The sequence below is a fragment of the Podarcis cretensis genome, assembly GCF_951804945.1.
Source record: "Podarcis cretensis genome assembly, chromosome: 4".
NCBI lineage: Eukaryota > Metazoa > Chordata > Lepidosauria > Squamata > Lacertidae > Podarcis > Podarcis cretensis.
The window spans coordinates 42285743-42311858 of record NC_137173.1 but is presented as its reverse complement, the minus strand read 5'-3'; the positions used below and the strand labels follow the sequence as shown (position 1 = coordinate 42311858).

Below are 26116 nucleotides of genomic sequence, written 5' to 3'. Positions count from 1 at the left end.
TGTAAAGCATCAACTAATGGTGATTTTGAGATATTCAGTGCATCATTTTAGAGCAGGATGCAGCAATATTGACATTCCAATATAGGGGACTGGTCAAGAATGAAGATCAGGGCTGCTTTTGACAGCATAGACAAGCAACAACATTATTTCATTTTCCTTTGACTTAAATGGGATAATACACCACTCACTCCAAGCAGTGGAAAAGCATAAAGTACACTGAACACCACATATAAAAGGAGAGGAAGATGTAATTTAACACAATGACCACAGAACACGATTTTATAAAAAGACAATTTATTTTCAATGTAAAAAACACATTACACAGCATCGTTTAACTGTTCAACTCATATCTTCCAAAGCCATGCTGAACACATTTCTTTAAAAGCTTCCAGAGCTGTGCCTAAAACCTTTCTTTCAAAATCAACCAAAAAGATTTCCTGTCCTTTAAGAAACATGCTTCTGAAATGTTACCCAATTCGTGTTCCAAATGTCCTAAATTCCCAACTGTGAGCTAGAAGCATGGAAAGAGACAAATCAGGATTGACAGGAGCCCTTAGAATGCTTGGCTGTTGATTCCATGACTGCGACTCTGACAAATACTGTTGAACACCTAACTGAATCCCATGCAACTTCTTCTCCACAGAGATACCAGAGAGAGTTAACACAAAACAGAAGCAACAAATATTTTCTGGAGAGACAGAAGAGCTACTTTTTAAAAAGAGGAACAATATAAAATTGGCACAATTGGAAGGAGACTCTGGAGTGGTACTACTTCAAGGTATACTTAAGTACAAGGGAGAAAGCATAATCCCAAATCAAAAGGAGCAGTTGAACCTATCAGCCAGAATTGTTTAGAAGAAAAATAGCTCCCCACCCTCTGGTCTAAGAAGCTTGGGCAACAACTTGAGAGAACCTTGCTATGAAAGGCAGGGAATCCCTGAACCAAAATAACCCTGAGTTTCTTTCCATGGAGAGGCAAAGTGTGCAATAAGTGTTCAAAGAAAATCAAACTTTCCTGGGCTAAGCCATTTCATAATTATTGCATTTAAATGTTTTTGTTTATCCCTCAAAATGTGAGAACAGAAAGACTCAAGACACAATATGCATGGAAGGATAATTTGTGCTTTAGACAACTGCTTCTGCTCCACTTTAAAAAAGAAAGAGATAAGTCTTACAATGTGGAGAATGCAACTAAAACATTAGCTTGCAATATGAAAGGTTAAGACATAGGATTTGTCTAGATGAGTGGGATGTCAGATTAAATATAAGCCACCTGGGGCAATGCTCTAGATGTCAAGTGCAAAAACAGTTTGCCACAGAGAAGGCCCCAAAGGGGCAGATTACCATGGTCAGCCAACCAGAACTCTCATATTTACTAAGCCTTCTGGAGGACTCTAGCCATGTTGACTCCATACAACTTTAAAGTTTGCAGATTTCCAGCAGGTTCCTGTAGCTCTCAAGGAACCTTTCAGGAATCTCAGTTTGGACACCCCAGAATTAAAGCTTGCAAACCTAGCAATATGCAGAATCTTACATTGGAGTCAATGCAAGCTGAAACTGATGATTTGTGAACACCATTTGTGCCTTCAGTTGAATGTGCTAAGTTGATGTTCACACGCATAATATCCTGCATGCCTCCTTGTGTATGTGCACAATCTCCATTCAACTTGTATTAACCAGTTTACTCTGCAGGTCAACTTCACCTCCAAGCACAATAGAGTAGAATGACTATTTGCTCTTTGCATGAACGTTCAGTCTTAGGCTTGACTCAAGTCACACATGTTTAATGCCTAAAGTTTTCTGGAAAATGCCTCTGTTCTGAATTCTTATTGCTTAGATATGGTGGCTGTGCTGGAAGATTTAGATGCCTTAAGTCACAGGGGCAGCTCCTTGGATAAGGGATAAAGGTATGTGGAAGACAAGATCTAGATCCCTCTACTTTAGCACCAGAGATCCCTATCATGATCATTTATCCTAGTGTGTCAGCAAAGGATAAACTGCACTATGCGGCATGCACAAGGGAATCCAGAAAAGAAGCACTAGCCCCCACGTATATTCACTGTATTTCTCCCTCCCTCCTTACCCTACCCTGAGTTACAACTGCAGACACTGATCAATGCCAAAGTCTACTTGGTGGCTGCAAAACCAATTGTGTAAGTTCCCCAATAACAAGCTGCAGATCTGGACCCTTGTTCACTGATCTGCAGGGGTCTTTGCCATGGTGCACCTTAATCTGTCATGGCACACTGCTCTCTGTGACTTTTTTCTACTTGCCCCGAGTCAGGAATGTTTGTACAAGGAGGATTCTGCCTCAATTTTAGACCTTCTGGTCCTTGAGTTAGGTAGACCTGTGATCCACCTAAGAACATCTAGCAGTCTCCATCCAGTTTCTAGAGGGGACATGTTCGTTATGAAAAAAAATCACCAGCACAGTGAGCAGAAGTGGGAAAAGTGGTGGCACTTCATGTTGAGGCTCTTAGGAATATGCAGGGCACAGAAGCTCAAGCCCCTCTTATCAGTATGATAATAGTGGGCAGAATATGAAGCACGGTGGGAGGCAGGGCACTGTAAGAAAAGGTTTGTATTGCTGCCTACTTCCTTTGCAGGGCTGCTAAACCAGCACTATTTAAAAAAAAAGACTTCAGAAACTACAATCCAAGTTTTAGTTTAGGATTAATTCCAATCCCACCAACAGCAGACAAAAGGATTTCCTTGCCAGATTCTGTCCGGAGTAAGGGAACCTGTTCTCTCTTCTCTAGGGATCAGCTAGTTATAAAGGAAGACATTTATTGCCTCTGAGCTCTTCCAATTCCATCTTCCTATTAAACAACAAGGGGAAACGTTTTAAACACAAGCCTTGATAGTGAGTCTTAGCTAAAGGTCTGCAGGAAGCACACTGTGGAACAGTTTGCCTGTGGGGGGAAAAAAGAACTATCCCTCAAAAAAGTGCCACTTGAAGAAGAGCTCAATGCTGACAAACACTACTTGTGCTCTAAATGTGAAACACTGGTAAAAGGAGAAGTTCTATGTCCAGGAGAGAAGGTCAGATAATGGCTGTCAGGGCATTTTGGCTTGACACACTCAAGTCTGAGTAGCCTCAGGCCTTCCAAAATCCCCTCCCTCCCAAAAATGTGTGCATCCACCTCAACTTTGAAGCTCAGTCCATTTCCATAGACATAAGTCGGCGTCTCTCTCGTCGGGTTTCTTGAACTTCCTTCTTGCAACACCAACGGGAACTGCAGTAGCCAATCAGACAGGATAAGAGTCCAATGATTGTGGACAGGCCAATGCCAATCAACAGTGGGAATTTGAAAGCATTCAGCACTGAGGGTGAGGGAGAAAGAAGAAGAAGAAATGTTATGCACAATCCAGAGAGAGTAAATGTTTCTTGCATTATCTCTCTCGCCCTGACCTAGCCACTGTGATCCATGCGACGGTCACCTCCAGACTGGATTATTGTAACTCGCTCTACGTGGGGCTGCCCTTGAGACTGACCCAGAAACTCCAGCGGATGTAGAATGCCGCGGCGAGACTCCTTATGGGGTCTTCGCTGCGAGATCACATTCATCCGGTACTATACCAGCTGCACTGGCTCCCGGTGGAGTACAGGATCAGGTTTAAGGTGCTGGTTTTAACCTTTAAAGCCCTATACGGCCTAGGACCCTCGTACCTACGGGACCACCTCTCCTGGTATGTCCCACAGAGAAACCTACGGTCTGCAAATAATAACATCCTCAAGGTCCCAGGCCTCAGAGAGGTTAGGCTGGCCTCAACTAGAGCCAGGGCCTTTTCGGCTGCGGCTCCAATCTGGTGGAACGCTCTGTCACAAGAGACTAGGGCCCTGCGGGACCTGACATCTTTCCGCAGGGCCTGCAAGACAGAGTTGTTCCACCAGGCCTTTGGTCAGGGCGCAGCCTGACTCCCTCCTCTGGCAACCTGCACAGAATTTTGCTTAATCGGTTGCCACTAATTTGATTTTAATTAATTTTTATAATGAAATATTTTTAGAATGTGTGATTATTTGATTGTTTGATTGTTTGATTATTGTTAGCCGCCCTGAGCCCGGCTTCGGCTGGGGAGGGCGGGATATAAATAAAATTTATTATTATTATTATTATTATTATTATTATTATTATTATTAAAAGGGGCTATTTCAGATCTGGATATATGCAAGTTAGAAAACGTATTCCTTTGCCATTTGTTACTTGCACCTGACCTGGACAGAGAAAGTAACAGAGATTCATAGGGATTTCAATGCAGTCCCAGGGCAATTTATAAAGATTAAAATGTACTGAAAGAAATATTGGTCAGCTACTGTTATCTATGATTACCTAAACATCCCACCTTCCATTCTAAATTTTAAGAAAAAGAATCAAACACTGAGACTTTCCACCAGCAAATGCCCAGTTCAATCTATATTTAAAAGGCAACCAATTACCATGAAGGCCAGTAATCGAAACAACACTGTAAGCCAGCATAACATGGTGGCTTGGAATGAGCATCTGCCTGTATAGTGAAATGTATGTTGCTTCAAACAACTCACATTCAACAGAAAAACAGAAGATTTCTGCAGACTAATTATACAAACTAGTTAAATAAAACAAATAGAAAACAGAGCAACTACTACTACAAGAAATCGAATTGCAAGCTATCATGTTAGTGCGTTCTAGCAGTTTTGTCTGATTTTCCCTGGATCATCACTTAGTGATGCAAGAACGGGAAAACCCTCATGGGCAGTCATAACAACCAATAGTGGTAGAAAGCATTCTGTTGTTTGCCACTATGCTAAAAGAAAAAGTATGTTGATTAGTTCTCAATGACAACTGATAATGCTATATATAAACAAATTGGAGGCACTCTTACCATCCATTTTCACAGTTACAAGGATTGGCTTGGATTTGACCTCCATCTCTTGTTGCCAGATCCCTGCAGTTGACCGTACCCAGGGGGTTACTAAGCAGTAGTGGTTGCCAAAGTCCTGGTCTTCACAGCCATGAATCCTAAGACGGAATTCCATGGGGCTGATTCTTTCCAAGCTGACATCACTGCTTCCATTTCTTTTAGCCTGGGTGACTATCCCTTTCCGATCTAATGAAGCGAGGAAAACGGGGTCTCTGTCCATTGCGATCGAGTGCATGGCAAACCAGGAGACATCGAAGGACATGTCATCTGAATTGGGAAACACAAACAAAACCAATGTAAAGGGTAGGTATCACTAAACACAACAGTCCCAGGTAAGTACAGAACTTCCTCTTGCCCTTCCCAGAGTCAAGTTTGCTAAACTGAAAAGGCTTAATTGCATCCAACAATGAATGGTCTCCAATTTGTGGGTCCTTCTGAGCAATAGCCTCAACTCTAAGCTTGTCAGGAGCAGAAGAAAGGACTAATGCAGGGGTCAGCAACCTTTTCCAGCCGTGGGCTGGTCCACCATCCCTCAGACCATGTGGGGGGCCGGACTATATTTTGGAAAGGAAAAAAAAGAATGAATTCCTATGGCTGCATGAGACAGCCCTTCAACCTTTGTTAATCTCCAGCTACACTGCATTTAACTCCACTACATTCACTGCAAAATCACATAAATATGATCTAAAACTGGTTTTGATGGCATCACCACAGTCCTCTTTTTCCAGTCTCTGTTCTCTATCTTGAATTACTGCAAAGTTCTTTGCTCACTATCTGGGTAAACTGCATAGTTCAAAAACTGAACCTGATATTCCCATTATAAAAGGGCTGTTTTAAAGCATAATCTCCAATTCATATGTGATGACGAGATTGCTGTGCATGCTCCTATCTGAGATTTTGCTTACTACAGGCCAGTATGTGTTCATTCTTGCATCATTTACTGTAGTTTTAAGATATGCTCGAACTGTTCTTTATGAGGACATGGGAAGAAAAGAGGAAAATGTAGCATGGCTTTAGGAAAGTATAGTAATGCTCATAGGAATAGCCAACCTGTTTAAGGTGGAAGGGCAAGCTATTGTAACCTTCAAAACAAGACATCAAATCATGGGTTATGAAACAGTATCAGACAGCAGTATTCCCCTAAAACTGAGGTAATGCAAGTATAAGCAGGTTGCCTTACAGACACTAGTACAAACAAGTTTCTGTGACATTGCAGGGTTTGTTCCCTGTATTCATTGCCCCAATTCAGATCACCTACCTACATATCTACTTTGGGTGGTGTGCCATTAGGAACAAAGGCCTCCAATTTCACTAACAGACTAATCTCTCTCAAGTGTCTTTGCACTGACTTCCACCTCTAACACTGGATGACAGGTAGTCAGAGTCCATCAGTATATTCTGCATTCTTCCCTCCAATGTGCAAGATTATACTAAATCCATTAGCAGATCTGCACTTTTAACCTCATTAGACTGGTAGCTGAGGATGCAGTTTAATCGTTGCAACTGTCTTCTAGTCCTAGTCTTCTGAGAGCTGGGAAGCAAGTGTAAGAACCATCACATACTACAAAGAATAGATTTACCATAACTATGCCTGCTACAATATTGCTTGGGCTGTACCCTCAAAGCCAAAGTTCATTATGACAATCTTTGCACGAAGTGGATGTCAACTGATTACGTTCATGATAACAGAAGGCAGTTGCCTCATCTGAAAAGAAGCATGATGCTTATCCATTTTTACTAGACTTGTGAAAGGTGCTTTACACATGAGACTTAAGTACGTGTACATTTTTATATCTTTGTTAAATTTATATCCCATGTTCCTCTGTGCAATACTCAAGTGGCTAGCAATAAAATAAATCATCTTAACATTACACTCACACCACAATCTAAGAAGAGAAGTTGAAAATTGTCTATCAGCATCCAGTTACAATAATATCAACATGGAAGATGTACAAGACTCTAGAAGAGTGTAATGAAAATGTTCCCAAAATTACAAAACCAAAATCAACAAAAGTTTCATTGGAGGAGGGGTGCAATTATGCACATCCTGGGCTTATTTGACTGCAAAACTACGCTTTTGTCTGTGGGGAACAGTAGGGAATGCAAATCAAAGCTTCATCAAAAGCATAAAGATTACAGAGGCATTAAGACATAGACTGGGAGCCAGAAGGAGACTCCCAGTCTATATCTTGTAACTCATGAAAGTTACCCTGCCCACGTGAAATACAAAATGCAGCCTAGAGAACTCTAGAAGTCTCTAGCTTGGTTTTTGCCACATTAAGATATTTTTTGCTGTTATTAGGTACTGCCATTTGTCATAAGCTGTTTATTGATTGCCCTTGTGGAAATTATGTTATCCTGCCTTCTGTTGCAGATAAAAAGGTACCAGAAACAAGCATTATTCACAAGCTGTGCACCCTAATAGGATCATTTCTATTGGATAACCTGCATCATCTGTGCAGTCCATTCATCCGCTGTAGCTGAAGGGAAGCCAATTAAAAAAACCTTGCATATTTGTAGTTTGTCATGTGGACAGCCAATCCGAGAAACTGCCCAAGACCCAACATTAAGATGTCCAACAGATGGGAACAATCTATCTTCATCCAGATGGGTTATCAGAATCTCTGACCAGAGGGATGCGAATGTCCCAGATACCTTACTTTCAATCCCTAAAGCCATTCATTACCCACATATCTATCCATCTCATTCCTGGACTTCACATTTCTGACTAACTTGATCCAATTACACTAGAACACGCCAAGAGACGTAACTCCTAGGAAGAGGAGCATGTCTTAAGCTACTACCTATCTTTTCCACAGTTTCATTTTGCTTTCATCTCTCACGGCCCTGACATTAACCATTGTAAATTTATAATACATGTGGACAATATTTCAGTAAATCTGGTGAATATTTTGTGAGTTTGGACGATACTGGGGATTGCAGAAGCAGCAATAAAAGCAGAAACAGTGGCAGAAGCAGGAATAAAAACATCAGTCAGAAGCAAGATGCAGTGGAATCTAACAGAAGTCCTGGTCGGATTTAATTTTTATACTAATGGACTTTAAAGAGAGATGGCTGTAGGCAGTTACTATTCTAAGATGTGAATAATATTTGTCACACTTTGGAGAAGCTCTTGTGGCATTTCTGGGGATAGAGAAAGACAGCATTTGGAGCTGTGACAAATTAAGCTTTAAAACTGTGTACATGGGGCAAACTACAGTGCTAGGACACTTCCTTCCTTGGAGGAACTTTGAAGTGGATTGACATGTAAAGCACACAGTTATATGCAAGTTTTGATTTGACATGCAAGTCTAAATTCTCTGACCTTTAGTCAATTCCCTTGGTCAACCAGCCTTCAAGATTCTGAGTCCCATTCCCAGCCTATCTGCTTGGCACTGTGTACATCAGCTTGAAAGAATAGAGCTCCTGAAGCCTAGCCAAATCTCAGTGCCAAGACCATTTGTATTTAACAAAAGAAAGCAAGGACATAGAGACTTTTCCTTGATTTTGTAATTCCCACAGTAGTGTTTACAAGTTGTAGTTGCAGCATATTAAAGTCTTCTATTCAAATGCTTGTCCACAAAATATGAACTCTGCACACAGACCTATGGAAAAGCTAACCTAAAAACCTGTGGCCCTCCAGCTGTTGTTTGACTACAACTTCCATCCCCCGCCCCCCGATCATGGGCTATGCCGGCTGAGGGTGAGGAGAGCTGGAGTCCAACAACATCACAACAGCCACAGGTGACTCACTCCTGCTTTCAGGGTGTATCTTCTCTACCAAGGACTTTAAGTCTACTACAGCAAAAATGAAAATAGGAATGATTCTGTTTATCAGAAACCAAGTGTTAATGAAATATCTGTAGAGTTATGGCTCTAGGAATCCAACTTTTGTTGTGAAGTAACAGCAGGAAGTATGTACTGCTGAATGGTGGAAAATACAGGTGAGGCTCCATCCAGCACCGCCAAACTATCCGTACCTGTTAACTCTCTATACTCCGATGTAACTGAATGGGGTTGGTGATCACACAGACTAGTGACAGAACCAATCCCGAGGGAGTCGGGGGATGGGACATGAGAGACACAAACAGACAAGGAAAGGAACCACTTTCCTTTGGCCTGGATAGAAACAGCTCCAAACATGGCAGCTGTACTCCTGGTTCTTTCAGGGAACCTTAAACCAGAAGGCTGAAGAAGATTTATAACAGTAGACACATTTGTGGTATATTTCTATAACGCAGCACTGTGCCAAGTGCATATTGCACGAATAGTTTGGTAGGAATACTTGAAGAATTTGACGTTTGTGAATTCTGATACAAACTGACTGGATCTGTAGTTCTCGGGTCATAAAAATTTCAAAGTATGTTTTGAGAGAAGGCATTTAGAAATATGTATACAAACACAATTCTTCATTATTAACGAGGAAGAAGGATGTACTGGGCTTATGGGTAAACACATGCAAAAGTGATATGGACCAGAAATAGTCCAATTCACCCTTCCTTATTGTGGGAGTGATTAGCAATAAGGGTATAAAGTTGCCTGTTAAGATTGTAGGTTTTTGCCTTTTATTGTCTGGACCAGTAGTTAAATGGAGTACTTTTGGCAGTACCATTCACTGGACATTAAGTAACTTATGGTATTGTGTTAACAAATCAAAAGTCCAACACTTATAGTTACTGAACAAACTGATTTTTTTAAAAAAAGTTTTAAGGAAAGGAACAGGCTGACAGACAAAAGGGCATTTGGCTTCTTAGTTCAGCAAGGTTTTTGAAATACTTCCTGTAAGCACTTTGAACACATCAACACAAATACTAAGGATTAAGGAAAAATGAATTGTTTGCCCTAGATGTGTCCTAAACATACTGCATAAAAAGTATAAACACCCATCAGAATTACATTTGTATAGGTGAGCTGCAAAGCTTAACTGAAAATAGCTAAGCCCAGATTTGTGTGCCGAACACCCCGACCAGGCTGCTCAGTCAAATAAGCATATTCAGAAATGTGCTGGATGTAGTGTGTTTTCAAGAGGTATACAGTGATGATTAAACATGTAACTCTTCCACAGGAAAAAAAAGCAAAACAGCAGCAGGATTTTGAGTACAAAAGTAAAATTTTATATTATCTCACGAAGGACTAGGATTCCTTACTATGTGGACACTTTCAGATGTATTGTTTTGCTGAGATTAGCTATTGAAGACCTGCAATTCATCACAGGGTTCCATTCTCAACTGAGACACAGTACTCAGATAATGAAAGAAAGTCTTAGTTCACTGCTAAACTAGCCAATGTGGCAGCAACTATTAATTAATAAGCAACCATGTTCAAAATTAGATGGGCAGCCACTTAAAATTGGCTGAAAGATAGCTCCAAAAATCATCTGTCCTCTGGGAACTGTCTCCAGTTCTGCACGAAAAAACTTCTGTCCACAGTTTTTATTCTGTCTTGACAGCTGGGCAAACAACTGGCATCTCATAGGGTACAGAAAGGGTGTGAGTTAACAGTGGATAATGAAGTGTAGGATTGTGGCAGGTGTGGATCTCTTTCTTCAATTCCACGAGTTCTAGGGCTGCATCAACTCCATCTATGCTTTCATGGAAGATTCAGACCCAGAGCTCCCTGGTATGACTAAGAAAGTGGGACTCACCCAAGCACAGCTGCAGCTTACAGAAGCACCTGATAATTATAATCCAACTCAGATTATAAGAAGTTTGATAAAGGGTGAAGCTAGCAAGTTATGTAAATTAGAAAGGGGTCCAATCTTCAAGACTTCCCATGGTATTGTGGAAATGGATCATTTAATTTCAACTTCTACTTGCAGGCATAACACATCCTAAGTTGTGAGCATGTTCAAAAATAAACAGGGAAAAAGGAAAAGCCATTATCATTCAAGAGGTTCAAATCATACCTGGACTGAGTACTGTCCCTGCAATGGAGATGATGCAATCTAATTTCACCAGCTCTCCTCGATAAACTGTTGTTTTATGCGATTCCACAGAGACATTGAAAACAGGACCTAGGAAGAAAAACACGTATTTCTCATGTGTGACCTCATATATTACACAAACAGAAAGCCTTACCTAGCATAGACATATATTGATAAACTGCATCTGGTCAAAGATTTATGTCTCTAAAATGTACTTAGGAAAACTGAAGCAAAACAAGAAGTGTTCAGCCCGAGAACATTTTATGTACTCAACACCATCAGAATTAGCTTTTGCACCAGTCGGTAGAGTATGAGACTTAATCTCAGGGTAGTGGGTTCGAGCCCCATGTTGGTGAAAGATCCCTGCACTGCAGGGAGTTGGACTAGATGATCCTCATGTTCCATTTCAATTCTATGATTCAATGAAAATTCAACAGTACTTCATACATTCTGTTGTCAGTGCTGACGTTTATGAGAGCACAAGGAGAGCTCTTAAGGCTACCTGTTAGCTGTACTTGCTTTCGAGCTTGGCACCACTAAAACTAGGATTTTAAAAAGCACTATGAATCCAATGATATTCCGTGCATATTTTGATGGTACCAGGGACATAATTTTTGCTACATTATTATGATTATTTGATGTATTTATATTCTGCCTTTCTCCCAAATTGGGATTCGGGGCAGCTTAAAATATTTAAAACATTATAAAATACAAAGTAGCAAAAGCAAACTAGTTAAAAACAGTAATTAAAATGTAGCAGAACATATTTTAAACCAGCCATTAAAATACAGTTCTTCCTGACAGCATTCCAGTGCAGCATCGCCTGCACTTTAATCTTCAAAGGCCTGTCTGAATATGAAGCTCTTAGCCTGCCGGTGGAAGGTTAACAAAGAGGAAGCCAATCTAACCTCTCTTCAGAGGGAATGCCAGAATATGGGAGCAAGCGAATGTGCTCGCGCTCATCCGAAGACCTTAGCACCCAGGCAGATTCATTATCTTTCAGGTTGCCCGTACTCAAGCCACAGAAAGTTTTACACGTGCTAAGTCCACCCTAATTTTGCTGCCTAAAACAAAGGGCAAGAACACCCTTCCTCTTTATACATACAGGACTGGCAATAGGATGGCATACTCCACTGCAGGGGCCAGGCTGTGAAAGACACACACACAGCTCTGCGCTCGAAATACCTTGCTGCAGCTCCCTGCTCTGCGGCACCTGCTCTCTCCCCACTGAAACTGGTGGTGCCAGTGTGCACCATGTGAGTAGAACAATGCACATGTTGGGAATTCCATTCCACCCTTGCTGCAGATATGTGGGATTGTTACATGTCACATGTCTGTTTACATTCCGGCACAGATCGCTGGAGTCCCGTGAGCGGAACATCCGTTCTGTACTGCTTTTGTTTTCTCTCTCTCCAAGAAGAACAACAAGGAGAGAGGCCGTGTTTTTCTTTGTACTGATTTATGTGTAATAAATGCGTAGTTTAGTATAGTATCCACGCCTCAAGCCTGATCTGTTGTGTGTTTACTTTGCTGAGTAATGTGTGTTCTTGCATGCACAGAAGCTTGAGTCGCAAAAGCACATCAGAGGAGGATGACTGATGGATCTCTGCAAGGCTGAGAAGGGAGACACTGATAGATCTCCGCAGTGGCAAGGCTGAGAAGGGAGACACTCCGGCTGGGGCCAAGCCAGCTGGCTTTCCATCCCACGGTTCCAACAGCACATACAAATCTGATGCTTACTAAAATGCATGGCCTCGCCTGCTGGCCACTCTGCTTACTTGCCCAACGGAACTGTTTGTAATGTGCTGTGGGAAGCTGACCTAATGAAACAGCATGCCAGCCAAGGCAGCAACAACCAAAGACCATTTCCCAGAATATGAGACTAACTAGGGGAGCTCAGGAGGAATGACCATGAAGTCTTATTCTCCATCTTGGACCTTATACCTATTAAAGCCTACCCTTAACCTCCACGAGCAGAAAGCAGTTATGAAAGAGGGAGAAGAGAGATGCTGAGCAAAAAAGAAAAAAAAAAGAAAAAAGTTAATATCTCTGTTTATTTAAAGCATTTTTACTCCAGTCTTTGGCTGAAAAGGCTCCAACAGAATCTTATGAAGATCAACAAAAAGATTAAGAAATATCCCGCTCCCATGGTGTTGAAGATCACAGCCTCCAGGGCTGCTCCTGGCTGGCTAAAAAAGAAAGATGGAGAAAAGATATATGTTCCTGCAACATGGCCTTAGTCTTTGTTGAGATTTCTGCTCTTTCAAAGTGAACTAGTACTCCAATATTTGCTGTTTCTCTTACAGTCAGGCTAGGCCAGTATTCTCAAGGGACACATTCAACAGCAAAGCAAGTTTCTGTTAAGGATGTTAGCAGCTTGCAAACCATGTTATTTTTTTCTTGGTCTATGCTGAATCAGCCATAGAAGTCAAACCTCTGTATTGCAAAAAAAAATTATTTTTATTAAGATAACTTTTTTGAAAAGGAAAACCTGATATACAACCACTCTCACAGACACATTTTACTGTGACCAAATTCAACTGTTAGAAGCAGTTACTACCTCAATTATTACTTCAAAATTAACATGGTACCAAATTTCTCTTCTAAATTACATTTTTGTATCGTACAGCATGAGACTGAATTTATCTCTTGCCCTAATTACTTAGATAAGAAGGATGCCCAACAATAGCAAAAATATTTTTAAAATAAATAAATATTTACATATGAGTACTACAATAACACAGAGGATGTAGTGAACCCACATAATCAAGACCATTCCAATGATTCGCAAATATAAATATAAGATGGGCACATTTTCTTCCTCGCTGCTGAATTTTTCTACAGATAAAGCAATTCCTACATAGGAAGAGTGCCATTAAAAAAAAAATCTGTTCTACATGCTTTCCACTTCAGACAAAAATAGTTGCATTAAATTAATCCTGTATCAAGTTAAGAGGGAATTACTGCATTTTCTAGTGCCTTATCAGCCTATAAGAGGAAAACCAAATTTATGTCCCTGATGACAGTTCTTCCCTAGAAATTACTGCCAATCGTTAAAAAATGATGGAAGGCATTCCATATATTCAGTGTCACTTAGAATGGTCTATGCATAAGCAGGCACAATTTTGTGAAGACTGCAGAAAGCAGAAGGAACATGGCTAGAGCAATCCCACCTCACTCAGTAGGGGAGATTTGTAGGAGAGCCACTGCCATATCCAGAACCCTGCTGGCTTGCTACAGAAAGGACAGAGTTGCCATTTTCAGAGGTGGCATATTTCTGTCTGGCAACCCTGGAATGCCAGTTCCTGGTCTCAGGTTGTTCCCAGTACCGGCAGCACGTTAGTGATAGCAGCAGAGCTTTCCATGATAACACTGGCAACCATAACCCAAGAACTACCATACAACCCAATTGGTTTAACAGGTGTTAGCTATTGACCTCTTCTCCTCATCCAAGTTCCTCATCCAAGTTCCCAAAAGAGAACCCTAACAATTGGGCATCATACGAATCAACAGGCCCATGAGCCACAATCCCTGTGAAAGACTTAGATATTGTGCAGGTTTTACCTTAGGAATACACCATCATGTAAAACAGGAGATAATATTGATAATTAGTAACCTTCAAAGAAGATCTTTTAGTTTTCACTCATGTTATCATCACTGGGGAAGCTGCATTATTTTATTAGGATGAAAACAAACTGCTGTGATGAAGTATTCTAGAGAACTATATTCTTATTAGAACTATATTCGTGTGTGTGTGTTCTGTTGTGAACCACTCTGGGATCTTCAGCTGAAGGATGGTATGCAAATTCAATAAATACTAATAAAAATATTTTGTGACATTTTAACTTGTTCTAGTGTAGGTATTACCCAGGTGTAGCATTAAAAGGCTTCTCGGTGCTACTTATTATCAAAAAGTGTTCATAATCAGGATGTATGTATGTTTGCAGACACACATTTGATAAATACACTTTAATTCTCTGTTGCTTGTCATTTTATTAAATATTATAATTCAATGATGTTTGTTTTACTTTTAAATGGCACTGAATTTACAAAGGAGGGTTTTTTAAAAAAAAAATGAACAATGTAGTAATATGAAAATGGGAACAATTTTTCAATCAGAAGTGTTGACAACTCTAAAAAGATTCCTATGGAGACATTCTCAGCTCTTGCATTGGGTTTAGGAAATATGATTTGCCCCAAAGGTGGGGGGCGGAGTTCTGCTGAAACAAATGTTAGACTATTTAGTCTGTCATGCACCATTATTTGAGGTAGGATAAAAAGGTAAGAAAAGGTAAAGGACCCTTGGACGGTTAAGTTCAGTCAAAGACGACTATGGGGTTATGGCACTCATCTTGCTTTTCAGGCCAAGGGAGCTGGCGTTTGTCCACACACAGTTTTCCAGGTCATGTGGATAGCATAAGTAAACTGCTTCTGGCACAACAGAACACCGTGATGAGTGCCAGAAATGCCGTTTACCTTCCTGCCGCAGTGGTACCTATTTATCTACTTGCACGGATATGCTTTCAAACTGGTAGGTTGGCAGAAGCTGGGATGAGCATCAGGAGCTCACCACATCACATGGATTCGAACTGCCAACCTTCCAATTGGCAAGCCCAAGAGGCTCAGTGGTTTAGACCACAGCGCCACCCACACCCCTACTGAGATGAAGTATGACATTTCAGTGAGAAACCTGATTTAAATTGGATTCCCCCTCCCTTTTAAAATTGCCTAGATTTACATCAATCCACCCTGAAAAAGGGGATGGGGTGGGAAGAAGGAATATACACATAACTGCTGTGTTGATCACATTCTAATACAACTAAATATGCATTAAGGATCCCAGTGAAACAACTGTGATCTTCACAGAAACATAGTGCCAAAGAAGCAAATTATATTACAATATATCCTCCACTGGGACAGAAAGAGACACAGAAAACTTGATCCAACAGACAGTAGCAGCATGCAGTTGCTGTCTGGCCATCCTAGGTTCATAAGAATGCGACTTTCAATGCTACATTGAACACAGACCATATAACAGCATGCCCATAGTATGAGATATAGGAAAAACTGATGTCATCCACAAGCCCTTCCTATTCCAAAATATTACTCACATCTACCCTGGCCTCAGACCTTGCATTATTATTGTGAAGCTGCTATCATCTTGTCATTTAACAGGCCCTTCTCTCACATAATTCTAGTCATAACTGTTTTTTCTGTGTACATTCTTCGACTAGCACTAACCACACAGCAGAAGATATTACAAAAACAAAACGTTGTGTGTTTTAGCTGCGGCTTGTATCTCCAGCCACCAATTGACAAGAAGCCGTACCAGAATTATTAAAGCACTATCCTGGGCCTGTGCAGAGGAGGGAGGCCGACAGTCTCTCTTTTTGCTTCGCCTCAAAAAGAAGGAAAAGGCTAAGTAGGATTGTGTTGTGTGAACATAAAAATAGCCCTGCTGGATCAGACCAAAAAGGTCCATTAGTCCAATGTCCTGACAGTGGCCAATCAGATGCCAGTGCAAAGTCAGCTAGCAGGAGATGAAGGCAAGAGCCCCCCCCCCCTTCTTCACAGGAACTGGGACTCAAGAAGTCCACTGCTTTGAGCACAGAGTTACATAGCAGCCACTCACAGCATTCTCCTTCATGAGATTATCCAGTTCCCTTCTAAAGCCACCTAAGCTAGTGGCCATCACAACTTACAGCAGCAAACTCCTTGAGTTCACTAAGCACTGTGTGAAATTGTCCTTAATTTTAGCTGTCCTCAATTTCTAGCCAGTTCGCTTCTTTGGATGAACCCAAGTTCTAGAGAGTAGGAGAAGAATAACAATATTTCTCTCTAACTACTTTCCTCGTGCCATTCATAATTTTGCAAACCTCCACCCCCTTTCTCCACAAACTAAATCTACATCAAGCTTCCCCTTAGCTGCCTTACTATGATTATTTAAGTGAAAAGTGCCGATTATTATAGTCTTCTCTCACAGAAAAGGTGAAAGAGGGGAGGGCGCTTTAACAAACACAGTTCCAAAAGGAATTGTTGTGAAAATAAGAATTAATAAATGGGGTGGGGTTTATTTGGTGTTTTGGGTTGTTGTTGTTGTTTTGGATGCCAGCCCTCTTGTTCCTGATAAATTGAGAGGGATTTGGCTGAGAAGTACAGTATACTGTCTCTCTGGAAGAAACTGCTTTGGCCTACCATGATTCATCCTACCTGGGAATTGTAAAGGTTAACAGTGCTTGTGGGGTCAGCATTACTGAATAGTGAGGGACACAGCTGCCCTTTCTTACAATACAGTGGGCTCAAGGAAGGGCATAAACAGCCTCTCCCCTTCCACTGCAAGCCCCACAGACTGCAGTGACTCGTACCGGCTGTAAGGGAAAAGGCGGCCTCAAATTCATGACTGGCTCATGGTGGCTTCATTTAGCCAGAGCTGCCCCGAGAATTCTGTAGTGGAACTGGAAGGTGGGATATACATGTTTAAATAAATACTTTGATGGTCTCATTTTGTATGCTGTACAAGCAAGTCCCAGGTACATGCCCCAGAGAGTAAACACCGACAGTGTGCTCACACACAGTTCTAATTGGCTGCATGCTGAATATTAGTGCTGGGCTGTAGGCAGGCAAGTATAGGGACTGCTGAACACATGGGTCCTGGTTGGGATGAAGCACAAATTTGCAGAAGGGTCTAGGCACAATTTAGGAAGCTGTGCAGGGCTCCATAAGCAAAGCACAAGGAGGCTGGATTGCTCACTGCCCGGGATATTAAGCTAAAAATAGTTAACAGCTAGCGTATGGAATAGCACCACCAAGCACGGAAACTGGGCATCCAAGTCCCGTACAACATTTCAGGATAGGACCTATGTGTGCAGTTCTCTCAACCCTAGTATTGAACATGTTGTTCTTCTCTTGCTAGGGGACATAATAAATGTGATATCACACTACCTAGAGCCCTGAAAGAGCACATACTACTTTGTTACTGAAAAGCCAACCTCTTTTATTAAAAGATATAAAGCAAGTTAGACAAGATGCACCTGAGGTTTTGCCCTCACGTATTTTCGTTATGCCTCTGGTGCTGAAGTGTTGCCTTGTGCTATCTCTTGCCTTCAGGGAACTCAAGAGTTCACTGGCCAGGTTATGCAGCCATGCCTGCAAAAGGTTTCCTTTCGCAGTTTGCAACCATACAGCTCCCATACATCTAAAGCCCAGAAAAGTAGTGCTGAGCAGCTGAATGGCTTAGGACATGTGCTTCAGGAGATGGGAGCCTCTCAAGAGCAAAAAAGACCCAAGCCAATCCTACCCATTAGATAATTGGCAGCCTTGTTGACAAGAGCCCAAGGATGCCCTGGAATGTCCTAAGACAACATGATGTTCCAGAAACAACAATGGATCCATTATAATAAATGAGAGATCTTGCTACCAACCTGAAAGTAATTCCTCGTTCTGCTTAGCAGAAGGATATGCTGAAAGGGAAAAGAAAAGTACAAATGTGCCCAAAACCACCACACTGGCTCACATCATTACGAGCTCCAGGAATTGCAGCACCATATGTTAAAGAAGGATCAGATTAACAGTTAAATTTGTACTCTGACCTTCCTCCAAGCTCAGACCTGTGGTTACCTGTGGTTTCCAAGATCTTGCAGACAAAATGGGGTGCCTGCATCATGCCAAGCCTTGAACAGATTTTGGTGCCTCTTGCCTTTAACACAATTTGAGGTGAGGTGTGTATATAATTAGCTGAATGGGAAGTAGAATAGGGTTATGACTGCAGCTCATGATTAGTGAGGAAAGAGCTGAACCATGAGCCCATGTGTCTGGAGAACACACTAATCCAAACCTTGGTTTAGAGTGGTGAGAGAATAAAAACGACTAGGGAAGAACAAAGCAGCCGCAACGCTACACAGTCCCAGTAAGTTACTGTTTGACTTACCAAGTTGCGTGAGTCAGGATTGTAAGTATGAGATAGAAAAGGAAACTCAAGAGTACCTAAAAGACTACGTCAATTGAGTGAATAGAAACTGGAAAATTTTCAGCTGATGAAAATAAAGGATCATTTGCTAGCAATGAGAACTCTTAGACTGTGAAATAGCCTTGAGCAAATTAGTGATAGTTCCTGTTTTAAGAGTCTTAATACAGTAAATTGAACAGAGGTTTTTGTTGCACAGTTGGGAACAACCTTCTATTGATACCGAATGAAGGAGAATATAGATTAGAGATCTTGTGTGTCCTGATTTATGAGCTCCAGGTTAGAAGATGTCCTTGCTTCAGACAAGTGTTTTAAAAAGACGTGCATTCATTGCACCGCAGCAAAACAATGATCAGTGAGTGAGAGTCGTAGGGAAACTTTCCGTCTCAAGCTGGCAATTCTACTACCCCCGGGATAAACAAGGAAGCTTTGTGGCAACTAGAAGACTAACAAATGGACTAGGGCATAACCTTTCAGGGACTAAAATCCACTTCATCAGATGCAACCAATATCATAATAAATCTGTTTGGCTTTTAAGATCCTCAAGACTCCCTTGGTTTTTCTGCAACTAACATTGCTTCTCCACTGGAAAGAATCTGATACACATTCTTCTATGAGAGTTCATGGAAACCTTTCTAAAGCACATCTGCGTGTCAGGGCTCCTAGGGTAAAAATAAATAAATAACTTGGGTTGGAGCGCAGACACCAATTTACACAGGGGAAAAGAGACAGAGAGACCTCCTACAGTTCAGCTAAATTGCACGTTCACATCCTGAAGAGCTTTTCTTGAAACATGAAACCATTCAGACAAAAGTGATGCTCCAAACAGCTCTGGCAGTAAGCCAAACCAGTGGTTGAAAAGTCTTTCGATCCAAATAAGTCCTCCCAGCTTCACGCAAAAAAATCAATAAGAACACAGACATCTATTGCAACAACCACTAAAAGCTTTTATGTGGAAATCTTTGAGATTTCCTTTAACCGTAGTCCCTACACCCTTTATTAGCTTCTAAGGTTACACAGGGTATTGCCTGAGTTGGGCATGGTTCAGATTGAAGGTCTTGTTTTAAAATAAAGCATGGGCAACATGTTAGAGCCACTTCACACGTTTTGTTTTCACCCACCAAACACTGTCATACTATTGGAGCTGTGTGTAGCGTGAAGAGAAATGGCTGAGCATCTTCATACACTGAAGAGCTACCATTGGGTATGGCTCCTTTGGCTCATACTTCTTGCTCACACTTTTGGTGTCTACTGCAGCAAACTCTGGTGCACTGTTGAGTGCCACCCCACCGGGTGGCCACCCATGTGCTTTCACACTTCAGAAAGGAGCTAGCACACCAGCCACGGTAGCAAAGGAAGGAATAAGCTGTAACACAACATTCATTTCTGCAATCCGGATTTAAGCCACAGCTACCGACAATTGTTGGTGGTTCCTGGGGTGGTGGCAGCAGTGGCACCTCTCCACTGGTGCTGGGAGGATGCACCACTACTGGTACCTAACAGTCCCAGATCTGCAGGCTGCTTTCTAGAAGTCTGCTGCAAGGAAGTTATAGTTATGTTTGAAATTTTGCTATTGCTTGGGAAGCTGTAGCCTTTTCTCCTTTCCCAGTACCTTATGAAACATAACCCACCCAGCAGAAACAGTTCATTGAAGGTATGGTGAAAAAATCTCTTCACACACACAGCTTGATCTCAACACTGCATAATGGTTGTTTTTCCCCTCCGAAAAAATTGTCAATATTATCCCCTTTTCACACAACACTGACTCTCTAGCTGGCAAGTGAGGCACTACAAAGAAGCGGCATGTGTCCTGACTAGCAATGCTCTGACTCTCTCAGCTGCACAGAGTGCACTATGTAGGTGTACATGTGCCAACCAGTAGGCAATGGGCCCAAAAGCAGATTTATTTTCTTCCCGTTTTTGTTATTTATTTAATCATTTGATGATTATCAGTAATCAACAAAACTCTGCTCCAAAAATATTACTTAATATCACAATACTTTGCAAGTAAACACAAATTAATGCAAAATTACAAGATTTCTTCTATAAAAAAACCAAACCTGATTGAATTTGCTTTTGCGGGAGGTAATTATTTCCTTGTCAATGTTGTAATACTGTACTGGGCAATTAGTTTCCCCCAAATTTATTTCTATATTCACCTACAATTCTCGCTCTTAGGTGTTATTTTTTCCGTTACAGCCAAACTTTGTTAAGCCTTTCTTTCCAGGGAGGGAGTACTGTAACTTTATGATTTGTTTATTGCTCCAGTAGTTATGGAAGCAGTCAGATGCCATAACTTTAGAACAACTTCCATTTACATTGGTGTTCAGAGGTGTTAAATGAATGATCAATTCCAGAGTTTGGGACAAACCAAGTTAAGAAGCAGGGATGCCAAGAGAAGTATAATGGCAAGTACTGGAAGTCCATAGCTACTTGCTTCAGAATGACCTTATGAAATAGCTGAATGCACAGCTACTTCTGTTCCCTCCAGATATTGTTGGGAACTCCTAACAGGGGGAATGGTCAGAAATCATGGAAGTTGTGGTGCAGAAACACCTGAAGGGTACCAAGCTAGAGAAGGGGGTCTGATATCATCTATGACTACCCCAAAGAGGATTCTCCATTCAAGCACATCTGACTTCAGAGAAATTTAAGACTTCAAGTGACCATCTTTAAAGGCTCATTGGGCAACTGGCAGACATACAGATCAATACTCGGATGCCCCAGTAACTTTTATCAAATTCATATGGAGAGAAGTAAAAGATGTGTTCCTAAGCATGGCATTTCCATCCCAATTTCCTGGATTTCAACCAACTATAAAGACTACAGAAATATTATTTGACAATACCATGACTGTAGGATTTCTTTGTGGAACAGAACTTCATGAATTTCTTAAATGCATTTAACACAGCAATATCAAGGGGAAATTCTGATCCACGGACCACAGCTTTTCTGAATGAATCTCTGGGACAGGCACTAATGTCATGTTCTCTCACCGATTAACATTTTGAGCTTTGCACTGACCTGAGGTCTGGAAGTCTATCTGGATCGGGTTGGATAAACCATTGACTGCCTCTCGCCACATGCCTCCACCCCCTGGTGACCATGCAGTCACCACACAGCGATACAGCCCAGCATCAGAAATCTGCGTCTGGTACATCCTGTAGCGGAACTCGTTCTCCTGAACCTTTTCCAAGACCACACCATCCACCCGTTCCTGGTCTGTCCAATCTTCCCGTCTGACCACTGAATCTTGATTGAGAGAAATTATGCGAGTGGTCCCATTAGGAGTTGACCGATCATTCAGATGCTTCTCGGCTGTAATGAGGACTGAGTAACGAGGAGTCTTGATGTTCTGGGAAGACACCTTGCATGTCATTTCAAAGGTGTGCCCTGCCATGAAGAACGGCTTCAGTTTCACAGCCTCTACGGTCAGCATATAATCTGAGAAGAGCAAAGGAGGCACAGACATAAGCTACAAGCAAAGGATGGACAAACATATACAGCAAGCAAGGGATTAATGCTGCAATCTAACATTCAGCAGTGCATTTCATGTTAAAAAAAGCTGAGGAGTGGGCATCATAGTCTGTTAGAGGCAAACACACAAAGAATCTCAGGACAATATGCAAACCTAATAGCATAATTCCCACTGTGTTCAATGGGGCTACTCTCAGGAAAGTACTGTATGCACAAGGCCACAGCCCAAGTGACACAGCCCTTAGTGGCTACTTAGCAGAATGTAGTGACAATACATGAGGAACAGAAGCAGCAAGGAAAGGTAGGCATGCAGAATAATTATATACTGAGATGCTTGGGTGAAGTCCTAATTGAGCCTTAATAAGAAGTTAGAGTTTCAATTTAACACTATGCGGTCGTTGCCTAAATGGGCATGGGTGAACTTAAGAGTCTGAAAAAATAATGTTATCAAATTTTGTTTATTTATTCTATTTATTAATTATCTACATCGCCCTTCATCCGAAGATCAGAGTAGTTTACAATATTTTTTAAAAACCACAAAAATAAATAACATAGTAGCAAACAAAAACAATATCCTTCACCACAGTTCAAAAATCATAAATAAAGTTTTTGCCTATTGCCTAAAGATATGTAATGAAGATGCCAGATGAGCCTCCCTGGGGAGAGCATTCCACAAATGGGGAGACGCCACAGAAAAGGCCTGTTCTCCTGGCAGCACACGAAGAAGGGCCTCAAATGATGGTCAGTTCATATGGGGAGAGGTGGTCCTTGACATATTGCATACCTCTGTCATTTAAGATTTTACAGGTCAAAGCTAGCACTTTGAATTGGGCCTGGAAACTAATTGGCAACCAGTGCAGTCAGGCCAGGATCAATGTAATATGCTCAAACCGTCTTGCCCCAGTGACTAACCTGTCCACTGAATTCTGCACCCACTGAAATTTCCAAACCATCTTCAGCAGCAGCCCCAGATATATTGTTTAGGAGGAATATAACCTAGAGGTTAACAGTGCATAGGCAAGCTATCCTTGTCCAGATAGGGGCACAACTGGTCCACCATCCAAAGCTGATGGAAGGCACTCCATGCCACCGAGGCCACCTGAGCCTCAAGCAACAGCAATGGATGCTGAAGTACCCCCAAGCTGCGTACCTGCTCTCTCAGAGAGAATATACCCCCCATCAAAAGAAAGCCATCTCCCTTCCATCCGGTCTAAGGAACTGCCCACTAACAGTGCCTTGGTCTTATTGGATTGAGTTTCGGTTTATTGGCTTTCATCCAGTCTAGTACCGAGGCAAGACATCAGTCCAGCACATCCACTGCGACACCTGCAAGTAGAGCTGTGTGTCATCAGCATATTGCTGACAGCATAGTCCAAAGCTCCAGATGACTCCACCCAGTATGTTAAACAGCACGGGGGATAAAAATGGAAGCCCGAGGAACCCCACACTGAAAGCTCCAAAGGGTCGAAGAACACTGTCTAAGCATCCTCATCTGGAATCAACCATCCATGTAGGACCAGAACCACTGCAAAGCAGTGCTACCCACTCACTAACTCGGACAGACGATCCAGGAGGATACTATGGCTGACGGTACCTAAAACCACTGAGAGGTTAAGGAGAGTTAACAGGGATGCATTTCTCTCCTTACAGGTGTCATTATACAGGGTAACTGAAACAGTTTCTGTGCCAAAGCTGCGCCTAAACCCTGTCTGTAATGGATCTAGAAAATCAGCTTCTCCAAGATCACCTGATGCACCCACAGTACCTCCTGTTGCAGATGATTTAGGTGACATTTGAGTGAAACAAATCTTAATTCAGGATACAGCATTCATTTGGTTTTCGGATTAATCTCACAATAATTGACAATACTTCAAAAAATCTGTAAACTTTTATCATTTCTACTATTATTATTTTTTAAAAACAACCCGTCTTCTATTTGATCTTTGACTTGTTTGCAAGAATATCAGATCTGCATCCACGATTAGGCAGGTTATGTTTCATTATCTCAGAAGTACTTTATCTCAGAAGTTACCTACTTGCAACAATTCAGCATAGTGTCAAGTTCTGGAAAGACACCTATTCACTGTCTGCATACTGCCTCACCTTCATTTTTAAGACTAAGGTAAAGGTAAAGGACCCCGGACGGTTAAGTCCAGTCAAAGGCGACTATGGGTATGGTGTTCATCTCGCTTTCAGGCTGAGGGAGCTGGCGTTTGTCCACAGACAGCTTTCCGGGTCACGTGGCCAGCATGACTAAACCGCTACTGGTGCACGGAGGATTATGACAAGTTCCAGAGTGCACGGAAACACTGTTTATCTTCCCACCACAGCAGTACCTATTTATCTACGTGCACTGGTACGCTTTTGAACTGCTAGGTTGGCAGAAGCTGGGACAGAGCAACAGGAGCTCATCCCGTTGCACCAATTCAAACTGCCGACCTTCCGATTGGCAAGTCCAAGAGGCTCAGTGGTTTAGACTACAGCACCACCCACGTCCCTCTTTTAAGACTACTGGACTTCTTAAGGCAGAATTGGGATATATCATGTGCGCAGTCTGAGATGGTGGTGGCAATGCAGTCTCATAGGCCATATGAATACAGGATTGTTGACATTTACATCATATGTATAATGAACAGACAGAGAGAAATATTAAGGGACATATCTGTTTGGGAGGCTTGAGCATTTTTATTTTTTATTTTTGAAGATATATATATTTGAAAAACAGGTTAATATCCTTGAGCACATAAGTAATGTGATGTCTCATTTTGTCCCTAAGATGTGTAATTTTTTTCTTACAGAGCCTGCTACTGCTGCATTAAAAATAGTTACACACAAACACACATATAGAATCAGTAAGAATTCCAACAGCAGTGAAGGAATTGCTCTATGCATCTGAGGGGAAAAACACTATTAAATAGAAAAATATGTAAGATATTTAGTGAATGCAAAGTAAAAGTTCCATGAACTACCACAGCAAATTATTAGTAGACCTGCATTTGAATATTTAAGAAGATATTTGGGGAGGGCTAGGAGAAAAAAATAGGTAAAACATTAATTACAGCCAACCTTAAGGGGGAGAAAATATAAAACCATGCATCAATGGCATCTGACATCATATAAACTGAACCTGATTTATAAATCTCGCTGGGAAAACCTCATGCAGATTATATGCCACATATTTTGGAGATGAAATAAAATTAAAAGTTTTTGACAGTTAGTGCTGTATTATAATCAATCACAATATACAATATTCCAAATAAGATGGCTTAGCCTCTAAACCATTTTGAAGGCTGCATTGAATGCCTAAAAAACCAATAAATCTGTCAACAGCAGCTAAAATATCAATTGCCATGTATTGAAAAAAGATTGATCTACTTGATTGATACTGTAGGATCTACTTGATTGATACTGTAGGATCTACTTGATTGATACTGTAAGATCTACTTGATTGATACTGTAGGATTCAGGTTAGACCAGAAATTATAAATATAATATAGCATAATATAAATTATTATATTTAGGCCCATGAAAATAATCAAAGATCAACATTTATCAATGATAAAGTTGGTGATGATGTATGGCTGTTTATGCTGTTTACGTTGTTCTAATGAATCATCTTGCTTTTGCTTTATGCTACTTACCAAACTTGAAAGGACTTTATTTATATTTGTAGGTATTAATGCTTGTTTGTTTTGTGTGTTAATGTAAGTATTAAAACTTCTCATGGTAACCTGAGAGTTTAAATAAACAAAACGATTTGAATCAATAATACCGTTTCTATACTACTAAGACAGATACATCCTGCAGTAACATGGAATACAGTGCCAAAATAAACATTTTTCACTAAACAG

At 41.2% G+C, this 26116-nt stretch overlaps 1 protein-coding gene across 2 annotated transcripts in view; it reads right to left on the bottom strand.

The window, feature by feature from the left end:
• Positions 1–277: 277 nt before the first annotated feature.
• The window catches only part of PTGFRN (prostaglandin F2 receptor inhibitor), a 78963-nt gene continuing 53124 nt past the window's right edge, over positions 278–26116 (bottom strand). The window contains exons 6-9 of one of the 2 annotated variants that reach the window (XM_079974782.1): positions 21813–22232; positions 10808–10915; positions 4864–5169; positions 278–3324 (exon numbers count right to left, since the gene is read on the bottom strand). In XM_079974782.1, coding sequence (XP_079830908.1) covers positions 3158–3324; positions 4864–5169; positions 10808–10915; positions 21813–22232 — 1001 coding nt within the window. In that variant the 3' untranslated portion in view covers positions 278–3157. The remainder of the gene's footprint in view (positions 3325–4863; positions 5170–10807; positions 10916–21812; positions 22233–26116) is intronic. The other variant, XM_079974783.1, reaches the window with a different exon arrangement.